At 42.3% G+C, this 11,833-nt stretch overlaps 1 protein-coding gene across 1 annotated transcript; it reads right to left on the reverse strand.

Moving 5' to 3' along the window:
* Positions 1 to 6,537: 6,537 nt before the first annotated feature.
* LOC148896183 (failed axon connections homolog) lies at positions 6,538 to 9,971 on the reverse strand. Its single transcript, XM_088998711.1, has 2 exons — positions 8,859 to 9,971; positions 6,538 to 8,728 (listed from the first exon to the last, which is right to left on the reverse strand). Exons 1-2 carry the CDS (start codon positions 8,956 to 8,958, stop codon positions 8,406 to 8,408), a joined length of 423 nt encoding a protein of 140 aa, XP_088854837.1. The 5' UTR covers positions 8,959 to 9,971; the 3' UTR covers positions 6,538 to 8,405.
* Between the last annotated feature and the right edge of the window lie 1,862 nt (positions 9,972 to 11,833).

An 11,833-nucleotide genomic window follows, 5' to 3' on the forward strand; every position in this document is an offset into this window, starting at 1 on the left:
GGCTCTACAACAAATCTTACTTCTGTGTGTTTTCCTCCAAGCCTTACAGAAAAATTGCACGCCATTTGATAACACATAACAAAGATACCCCTGAAGTGGCAAATGTGCTTCATTTTCCAACTGGCTCCAAAGAGAGAAGAATACAACTGTATCTTCTCAGAAATAAAGGGAATCGTGCTCATAACAATGATGTTCTTCGTGAAGGTCAAGGAATGTTGATACCTCGTCAGCAATCCAAAAATAACGTGGGAGCCAAAGATTACACGCATTGTGTGAATTGTCAGGGCTACTTTATGAGGAGAGCTATGTGGAGGCACATGTAGAGGTGTCACTTAAACATGCAACATGCATGTGCAAAATTTGAGACCAGGAAAGACTAGGGTTCAGGCTTTGTGTGAATATGCTCAGCCAGTTCTAGATGGTGTAAATGAACAGTTTTGGAAAATTGTGCTTGCTATGCATCAAGATGCAATCACAAATGCTGTGCGTAACGAAAAGGTGATCCTGAAATTTGCACTTCAATAAGCAAGGGCATGATGTCTCAAAACATGACTACATCAGACAGAAGATGCGTGAGACAGCACGACAGGGGAAGAAAAATGGAAAGCTTAAAGACATGGTGGAATTCTTCATCCCAGTAAATTTCCCTCATGTGATCGAAGCAGCGAGGAAGGTGGCTGGCTTAAATGAGCAATTAATTGCATTCGAAATACCATCCTTAGCACTCAAGTTAGGCCACAACCTCAGGAAAATTGCAAATATTATTGAATGTGAAGGATTAATCTCAGGTGATGACGATGCCATTAATAATGCACGGGTTTTCAAACAAATCTGTGACACCAGATGGAGTGAATGCGTGTCCTCAAAGGAACCTGCGTGAGGCAAAATGGAATGTTCCACAACTAGTATCTTGAGGTCCAAAGACAGGTGTACCAAACAAAACTCAAAGAAGACACAAGTAGGAAACATTGGGGAGAACTTGCAAAAGTTACACTTTGCGAAATTATCATTTTCAACCAGAGAAGAGAAGGGGAAGTTTCTCAGATGCCACTTACTGCGTTTACTTTGAGAGATACATCGTCGACACATCCGGATGTGGAGCTGGCTTTGTCTGACCTTGAGCGAAAACTGTGTCGGCACGTCCAAAGAATTGAAATACAAAGTAAACGAGGGAGAAAGGTTCCCATTCTCCTTTCACCTGAAGTGCTGACATCCATGATGTTACTTGCCAATACTTGTCATGAATGTGAGATACTGGATGAAAACACATTCTTTTTTGCAAGACCACAAGCTCCCCGTCACTTCAGAGGATCTGATGTAATTCGTCAGATATCCCTAAACTGCGGGGCAAAAAATCCGGAAGTTCTCAATTTAAAAGACAATGAAATGGACGAGCTGGCAGACTTCCTAGGCCATGATATCAGAGTGCACCGTCAATATTATCGGCTGCCGGAGGGGACTTTGCAGCTTGCAAAAATGAGCAAGGTACTCATCGCTCTGGAAACGGGAAGTTTGTCCCAGTTTAAGGGCAAGAATTTGGATGAAATCAACATTGATCCCATTGATAAAAAGTGGGGTATATGTGAAAACATATTGAAAGGACGCTTTGGATATGTTTTCAGATACCCCAACTGTATTCCTGCATCTGCTGATGAGGATTCCATATATGTTGACCAATTTAAGAAGACTGGAATGAATGAAAAAACTATGTCTTCAAAGATGGCCGCTGATAAAGTCCCTCCTGCCTTAAAAGGACAAAGGAGCTCATGGTCTTAAAATCGCCATTACTGGACAGACAGAATTAACCGCTGCAGGAGGAGGGGCGAGCTGTGGGCTGGGGTTATTTGAGCTTGGGAGTCAGAGGTCAGGGTGGGGATCTCCGCGCGGGGTCCACCCACCACTTCCTCTAACGGCTGCCCTCTCTGCCCCCCACTCACCATCTCACCCCCCTTGCTGCTTATTGAAGACCAGATGTGTTTTCAGGATAAGCGCAGACTAGAACACACGTCCCCTACTAGGGGGACTCAGTCGTTATACATTTTTTTTTCTTCACAAGAAATGTCTTCATGTATTGTTGACTTTAAAAAAATCGGTGACTTCTCAAATTCTTTTGTACATTGACGACATCGTGTCTCACCAACTGAAGACGAAAACGAGACTGTATCAATCACTTTGTTCCAAAATCTAGAAAGTACAGGTAATTAACTTATTTGACTATGTTACAGTTTGCCAAAAAAGAAGTTGAACTTCTAGGAAATATATAAAAAAAAAGATGATGACATTTCTACAACCTGATTTGGAAGACACACCTTTACCTGACAGCATCCACCTTGAAAATATTGCTGATGGTTCATTACCAAAAACCTATTTAATGCAAGCAGCAGAAATTGTTGCATTGACTGAAGCGTGTAAATGGGCAGAAGGAAAGACTGTTGAACGTGCAGATTTATTGAGAGGATCGTTGAAAGCTATCCTCCTTCCAAAAAGTGTGGCTGTATGCAAATGTGCTGTGCACACAAAGGCTATAGACAGAATTAGCTCAGGTAATGAGAGAGCAGATGCAGCCGCCAAAAAGGCTGCTCAGACTGTTTTCAATCTAGTAAATCAAGAGACACGTGAATTAGTGCCCACACAAGTTTTGAAGGATATGCAAGCGTTAGCTACAAAATCCGAAAAAGATCTGTGGCTGGCCGATGGTGCTAAGCTAGTTGATGGGCTGTATAAAATAGACAATAAACCATGTTTACCGAGAAACATGTTTTCTATGGTGGCTCGGTTGAGCCAAGGTAGGTCACATGTATCAACAGGAGGGATGGTGTTTATAGCAGGAAAAGTATTCCATTTAAGCAGAAGTTTCAACTCATATGCAAATAAACTTTTGTCGGAGTTTTTTGAGATGCTGTAAACATATTCCACAGGGTAATATGTGAACATAAAGAGGAACATTTCCACAAGAGTCACACCCCTTTGAAGTGGTCCACATGGATTTCATTGAACTAAGCACAAGTAGTTCTTATGAATACTGTTTGGTGCTAATTGATTCATTCACGAAATGGGTGGAAATTGTGCCTTCAAAGAAATCCGATGCATTATCCGTTGCTAAAAGCATTATGCAAACATATTATTCCAGAACATGGCATACCAAGAATAATTTGGAGTGATAATGGGCCACATTTTGTTAATGACGTAATAACCAAAATTTCTGAACATTTAGGAATTACATTAAAGAATCACTGTGCATACCATCCACAGAGTGCAAGATTAGTGGAAAGAACGAATGGTACGACATACTTGGCAATAAAGAAGATTCTGATTCTGATTCTGATTCTGATAAAAAAAATCGACTCAGAAAAACAATGGAGACAACAGGCAAACCATGGCCTGAATGTCTGTTTTTGGTTAAATTATATATGAAAATAATGCCCACTAATAATGGCTTAACGCCTTTTGAGATTTTGCATGGCAGACCTTTCATCCTCCCATTATGGGAAGGTATGCCCTGGCAAAAGAATGAATCAGATCCAAGCGCTTTGTTGTCAAAATCGTTGTGTTAAATGTTTACAACAAAAAGAGGTCCACAGCATGTGTACTGCCGCAGTCCTCTTTGTTCCCTCCACAGGAACAGAGGCTGCTGCGCCCCGGAGACGAGGTGCTAATCAATGTCTGCACCAAAGTGGGAGGGGCCATTCACCGTGCTGATCACAACGCCAACTGCCTCAAGGTGGAAGAGAGACGGAGCCAAACTACTCAACAGCCATGGGTTTGGTCCACATCATCTTGCTGTACAGATTTGTGGGGGCAATCCAGATGACACACGTAGAGCCCCCCATTCCATCAGCCTGCGAAATTCCACTATTACATCCAACAAAGTCAGATAAGTGTCCAAGCATGGCACATCCTGTAGCTTGCTTGCCACTACAAGATGCAGGAATAGTCTCATTTCCCCTTAGCGTCCTCGTGAACGAAGCACGACAAAATGGAAGTGATTATCCTCATGGTTCTTGGTACGCTCGTATCAAGTTAGGGAAGGCTTGGACCAGACAGATCGCTGCTGTGTACTTTTAAAACTAGTTGAGCGGGCGGGTTTTGTTCTTCTTGTTCTTGCTCTTCTTGTGTTCGTGTTCTTGGCTCACACAAATGGGATGTAAATCACAGATAAATAAGAAAGAACAGCACATTGAAAAGTCCAACACTGGATGCAGTCAAACCTTTGGTTGTGACAGAACCTGATGCTTGATTATTCTGTCGGATATCGTGTCAGAAAATGGGAGGGGGCTTGGACCCAGTTGTGCATGTGAACAAAATATTTCACAATGTATGTGTTCAAAATTTAGAATTGCCAAAAAATATACGAACTGTCACATCCTCCTCAGCGCCAGGATCGTGCCCCACCCCTCCTCTATCATCCTTTTCTGCGCCCTCCCTGTCACTCAGCAGTACGCAGGTCTGTAACGCTGTTCTTCTCGGTTGCCTGATTTTCTGTTTGCTTTGTGTGTCTCAGTAAAAACCCTTATTGAATTTACCGTGTATTTCGGATCCACCCCTTACTACTTTTCTTCGTCCCTCGAGTCCTGTCACCACTCCTCGAACGGACGTGACACGATCATGGCTCCTGCAAAACACAATTGCTGACCTTACAGGCTCTAAACATTGTCTCTTGAAAAAAATAAGCGCCACTTGCTGGTAGTTTTGGTTTGACATGATTCGTTAAGTCCCCACGGAGTTACAAAAAACCTGGAAAAATTAAATCAATAATTATGCCATTTTAAAGTGATTTATGAGTGAGCACAGGCTAAAAAAAATTGGGTCCTAAAATCAAATTTTTATGCGTTTCATAAATATGTTTTTTTCATGTTTGAAATTGGGTTCCCACGGGTCAACTCTTTTGCACACCATGTCCCCACCATGTAGCAAAAACGTGTATGCGTGCGTGCGCGTGTGTGTGTGTTTGTGTGTGTTTTACTTGTATTTGGCTGACTTGTATAACCATGTGTGTTCTAGCGCCTCCATTTGTAAAGAGGCTTTTTGAGCATATGTGTTGGTATTGTGAGGGTGTGTTGTTGTGTTCCTTGTGCAAGTCCTGGGGCGCACCTGGCAGCAATGTGCACATTCTGTCAAGCAAGCAGCGGGCCGGCGAGGGTCTTGCGCAGTGATGGGGTTTGAGATGAGTACAGGGGTCTTTGGCGTACCCCTTCCCACCAGACCTACACAGTGGGAGGCAGATGGACAGGCCAAAGCCACAGCCAGAGGGGCAAAAGGCCCCAGGGGGGCCGAGGGAGGCGTCTGACTGAGCTGAAAGACAAACACAAAAATACTGCAGAATAATAATAAATGCCTGACCTTTCCAGCCATATATATATATATATAATGCATTCAGGATGAACAAACTTAAGTAACTGCACTAAGCGTTTGTGTCAGTGTTGTACACACACATAAATTCAGTATTGATGAATATCTACTGTATAGTTGTGGCGTCTCGATGTTAGCCAGCAGCTCCAACAGTCCAAAGAGTCACAGATGTTCAACTATTTGTGTGTTGACTCTGTGTAATTTGTTTGCACTAATTTGTTTTGCTGTACCAGGGGAGTTCCCTGGTTTAATTTAGCTCTGTGTTTACCTCTTTTTGTGGCTCGCTGATCTGTTCAGCATCGAGATAGAGAGGGAGCAATTGCATGGAGGGTGGGCCCTTCACCAAGCCAAATTAAAAAAGGAGCCGTGCAGATTGCTTAAGCTCTGGCAGCCCCTTCAGGCCCAAAGGCCTCGCTGGCAGCCTGCACCTGCTCTGTCCCCCAGGAGCTTGCTACCTGATCTGTGGCCCTTGCGGGCTGCCTGCCCGAGCACCTCCTCCATTCTCTTTTCTCTTTCTTTTCCTTTTATAAAGCCCTCTCACATCCTCCTCTGTCAATCCGAGCCCTCTTCTCACTGCTACCACGCCTTCTTGTGTTCCTGTCCTCCTCCGTACCTTCTTGCCATTCGTCTGGCCTCTTCTGGTCCCCACCACCTGCTACTTCTCACCATTTCAAATCTTTTTGTTTTCGTCCGCTGACACGCTCCAACATTTCTTATTGAGCGACAACAAATCTTCTTTTCACAACTTTTAACCCGTTTTAACATAGTCATGAGTTCTGCTCTACTATGGCCAACATCCTCTCCACTCCAAAGTCATCAGCAAAGCCTATAGTAACATTATCATGAGAAAGTCACGCTGCTTACAATAAGGCAACCAGCAAAGCAGCCGTCTTATCTTTTGGCCTTGACAAAAATTGGCTTTTTCATTTTGAACTTCATCCAGCTTTGCTGCCAGGTTAAGGTCTGTGAAACTCAATGTGTGTCGATACCAAGTGATTATTCCTTTATGGCGCCACTTTTTCACAAGAAGGCAGATAAGATTTACCTGCTTTTTAAATTTCACACTTCATGGGTCAGCATGAACTCCAGAGACACAACTACTTGTAGTATATGAGGCATTGCAAAGTATATAAATACTGTATTCACATTTCCATCTTAAAAAGAAAAAATATGTTTGAAATTGTCCACGCTTTTTTTTATTGAAATAAGCCAGTCGAGCCATTTTATGCCTACAATGTGATCGACAAATCTGCTCTACATACATGAGGTTTGTAACACACACAATATTTACATTCAACCGGCAGACATGACATGGTTTAAAACGTTTACTTTTTGTAAGGTTTGAAAGAAAGCGGTCCGAGCGAAGGAAACATTTCAGGGGGACAAAGCACAGGACAACCCTACATAAGTCGGTTACATTTGCCTTTTTTTGTCTGTCTACCCAACTCTTAAAATGATTATCGTCGCGGATACATGTCACTAAGCGCAAACCTTTGTATCCACGTTTACAGAATATCCTCAGTTCAATTTCGATGAGGCTATAAGGCCATGGTTAAGATTGAATTAAATTAATTTTGCAACTGCGTAAAATATAGATGAACCTCAACTGACTTCTGAGGGGCATACCTTCGCAGTCTTCAGCATCAACATTCATCACTGCAAAATTCACCACTGTTTTTATGACATTTTGTCAACTGAACGTCATGCTTTGGGGGGAGTTAAATCTGTAATACGTATGTTTGGAAAAGGGCTGAAATAAAAGTTATTGGATAATGCACACCTTTTGAATACATTGGTCCTTTTCCTATCATCGGATTTGCTTGACATTAGCTGTTTGCAATCCTGAGTGCATCCAATCAGACGTTTTCCATCAACTGGTTGGTTGAGGAGGTTACAGTATGTATGTATTCCCCAACTGCACCAACACCAATTAATTAAACATTCTTAAAAAATAAATGTATTCCCTGTTTAGTCTTTTTCGACTCAAATATATTTCTCAAGGTTTCTCGTTCGGCAAAAATAAGGTGAAAGTATATTTCCATGAGTGCAAAAAATAATTTCTCTTTTAAGCATAAGAAATAAAAGACGAATAAAAATAGATATGCATTTCTCTCTGACACACACACACACACACGCACACACACGCACACACACACACACACACACACACACACACACACACACACACACACACACACTCTCAAAATAATTTACACTCAAGATAATTTATAAAGAAATCAAACAACCGTGTGTCTGAGTCAAGCAGGAAGTCCGAACAATATAGTTCAGTTAATTAATTTTATGCAAATATTGCACTTACGATGAATTTCGAGTATGCCTCCATTCTGAACATGGCTTGGTGTTATTGCCACTCAGTGGTCATTTCTATTCATTACAACCACCATATTCGTATGCAATAAAATGACCAAAAGCTCAATGTCACACATGGAACAAACAACCCAAAAGAAAATTAATGTAACAGGCACACAAATGTTGATCATTGAATTTCCAATCAACGAGCTAGCAAAGGAGTTCAGTCCTGATTGACATTTGATGTTGACATGCATATAACAGTGTGTATGATATGTAGGAACAGTAGTCTTTTCTCAAAGCCAAAAAAGAACATGATCAAGTGTAATCTCTAAATCAAAAGATCCGATGCGGAACAGCAACTCATTTTAGCCACATGATCAATCTCCATTTCTTTGAAAGAACGAGTTTAAGACAACTGGTCAAATAGATGCTCTACCTGCACTAACTCGAGCTGTTGCTAATGTCACACACCTTCTGCATCACGAGACTACACAAATAAGGCAGAGGCAAAATGTCACCGTGACAGTTGTGACATTTTGGGAATGAACAAACGGGGCGGTGAAATGTAAAATTAGAGATTCGGTTTTGGTACTGTGCATTTGAATAGCCACTCCCGTCCAAAAGGGAAGATGGAACATGCCGGGTAGCCAAACAGTGTCGGACTCTGTTGTTCTGCACTCAGCAGGCTGTAGTGACAGCTGCTCAGCTCTCCAGTCAGCCTCCACTTGTCAGCCACCGTCATGTCAAATTTCCAGGTCGGGCATCACGTCCTCCTTGAACTGGGTCTCATTGTCCGACGCCGTGCCAACATCTGAGTCAAATAGTGAGTGATCAGAGAGGGGCGTATGTATATGCGTATGTCCCGCTGAGCGGCTGCTAGCGTCGCTGTCATCCAGAGTGTCAGTCCTCGAGAAGAGCCCAAAGTCCAACAGGCCGGTCGTCGATGGTGTGCCGCCGCTAATCTCGCTGTTTCCGTCATAGTAGAGGTCCTCCACCTCCATGAACCACTCAGGCCAGAACCTCCTTCGCATTCGCTCGCAAAACATGGCTAAATTGATCAGTTCCCCTGTGACAACAGCAAAGTCACCCATATTCAATTTCATCTGAAGTAATTTTCAAAAGAATCCAAGTGCATACTTATTAGTGAAAATAAAGTCCAATGCATGTTTAATTGCAAAATGCTGTCATGCACAAACCTTTAATGAGTTGTTCTGGTCTCGTCCCAGGCAGAGTCCACATGGCCTGAGCAAGATGTCCAAACACTGTGGCATCTAATGTGGATATCTTGGAGCCCATAAAGTATTTCTTATCTCCTACGGTGTGAAAAAGAGACAATTGAGACAATGTGCTCTTGTTTCCATCCTATTGTATGCCAGTGCAATTGCACAACTACTACTAGACAGTAGATGGCAGTGACACTCATTGTTAGCGTGTAATCCGAGACTGTACAATGTGTGCTCAGATTGTAAACCTCTGAAGGTGACGTGACTTGCTAGCATTTGTAGCAGTGGTCATGCTGGCAACATTGTGGTGGCAGAAGAAGTATTTAAAATGGAGAGCAGTGATGCATTTATCCGTCAACATTTATAGGCGCTTATAAATCAAATGTATTATTACTATTATTATTATTATTATTGTTATTACAGTAAAGTCTCGTTATAGCGATATCGGATATATCGATAGTCCCGGTTATATCGATACTATTTCTATGCACGCACGGAGAAAATTACATGCAAACAGGGTCGGATATATCGATAGTCCCGGTTATATCGATATTTTTTCGGACTCCCTTGAATATCGATATAACGAGACTTTACTGTATTATTATTATTGTGAATGAACATGACCAGATACAACAGATTCTTTTATTACAGACAATGGCGTTTAGGTGGTTCAATTACCTGACAATCCTGACATGTTTCGGCGTGTGCTGATGAAGGCGGAAGAACGCGCACGTACCACATTTTGTGGTAAATATGATAATAAGGAGACAGTATGAACTTAACAAAACAATGACCAAATACAGTAAATGTACAGGTGATAAATGTGCAGAGAGAACCATCGATGAGAAGGTTTCTTCAGCCGTCATCTGTACAAATTTGAAGGTTTCAGACGTTTCGCCTCCTATCCAAGAGGCTTCGTCAGCGAACTAAAGTCTGACTGGTCGTATCGGCCCTATTTATATATCTCTAATGTCCAGACATGGCGGCGCCGGACACAGCTATGATAGGTCCCTACTCTCAGGTTGGTGGGAGGAGAGGACCACTCCCTGTGGCCCCACTGATGGTCCTACATTCCTGACTAACGACTGGCCTATTTGCCCCACTCCCACCGGTATCACCTCATCAGCATTACGAATGTTGCCTAACCTGTTTTGCCTAAGCAGGCTATTGTATGAACGATCCAAATTGAACCTCACCCCAGCAGACCGGTTTAATGAAGGATTTTGTTGTTTTATAAGAATCGCTTCTTTTACCCCCCTTTCAACCCTCTATGTTCTTTCGCTAAGATTTTAACCTCATTGTCGTCAAATGAGTGGTTGCTAGCTTTTAGGTGCAAATGTACTGCCGATTGAGGCCCACTTGTATTATCCCTGCGATGGTGATAGTCTTTTTTTGAGAATTTGTTGAGTCTCCCAATGTACTGCTCTTTACAATTTTCATTCTTACAATGTATGGAATAAACTACATTACTTTGTTTTTCATTTGGTAGCCTATCTTTTGGATGCACTAATTTTTGCCTTAAAGTGTTTATCGGTTTGAAATAAGTAGGAATTTTGTGTTGCCAAAGGACTCTTTGTAATTTTTCAGAAACTCCTGCAATGTAAGGTACTGCTACTCCTCTCCTTTTTGTATCTTGAGAATTATTGGTTTCATTCCCTATTCTTTCTTTCTGACATTTGTTGAATGACCACTGAGGGTACCCACAGTTAGTGAGTGCTCGCCTGATATGTTTTGACTCCTTTTCTCTACCTTCAATGCTAGTTGGTATTAGTTTAGCCCTATGCTGGAGGGTTCTGATAACTCCTAATTTGTGTTGTAAAGGGTGGTTAGAGTCAAAAAGTAAGTATTGGTCAGTCAGTATTGATGAATATCTACTGTATAGTTGTGGCGTCTCGATGTTAGCCAGCAGCTCCAATAGTCCAAAGAGTCACAGATGTTCAACTATTTGTGTGTTGACTCTGTGTAATTTGTTTGCACTAATTTGTTTTGCTGTACCAGGGGAGTTCCCTGGTTTAATTTAGCTCTGTGTTTACCTCTTTTTATGGCTCGCTGATCTGTTCAGCATCGAGATAGAGAGGGAGCAATTGCATGGAGGGTGGGCCCTTCACCAAGCCAAATTAAAAAAGGAGCCGTGCAGATTGCTTAAGCTCTGGCAGCCCCTTCAGGCCCAAAGGCCTCGCTGGCAGCCTGCACCTGCTCTGTCCCCCAGGAGCTTGCTACCTGATCTGTGGCCCTTGCGGGCTGCCTGCCCGAGCACCTCCTCCATTCTCTTTTCTCTTTCTTTTCCTTTTATAAAGCCCTCTCACATCCTCCTCTGTCAATCCGAGCCCTCTTCTCACTGCTACCACGCCTTCTTGTGTTCCTGTCCTCCTCCGTACCTTCTTGCCATTCGTCTGGCCTCTTCTGGTCCCCACCACCTGCTACTTCTCACCATTTCAAATCTTTTTGTTTTCGTCCGCTGACACGCTCCAACATTTCTTATTGAGCGACAACAAATCTTCTTTTCACAACTTTTAACCCGTTTTAACATAGTCATGAGTTCTGCTCTACTATGGCCAACATCCTCTCCACTCCAAAGTCATCAGCAAAGCCAATAGTAACATTATCATGAGAAAGTCACGCTGCTTACAATAAGGCAACCAGCAAAGCAGCCGTCTTATCTTTTGGCCTTGACAAAAATTGGCTTTTTCATTTTGAACTTCATCCAGCTTTGCTGCCAGGTTAAGGTCTGTGAAACTCAATGTGTGTCGATACCAAGTGATTATTCCTTTATGGCGCCACTTTTTCACAAGAAGGCAGATAAGATTTACCTGCTTTTTAAATTTCACACTTCATGGGTCAGCATGCACTCCAGAGACACAACTACTTGTAGTATATGAGGCATTGCAAAGTATATAAATACTGTATTCACATTTCCATCTTAAAAAGAAAAAATATGTTTGAAATTG

The sequence above is a fragment of the Hippocampus bargibanti genome, linkage group LG06 (assembly GCF_051943395.1).
Source record: "Hippocampus bargibanti isolate YZ-2025 linkage group LG06, ASM5194339v1, whole genome shotgun sequence".
NCBI lineage: Eukaryota > Metazoa > Chordata > Actinopteri > Syngnathiformes > Syngnathidae > Hippocampus > Hippocampus bargibanti.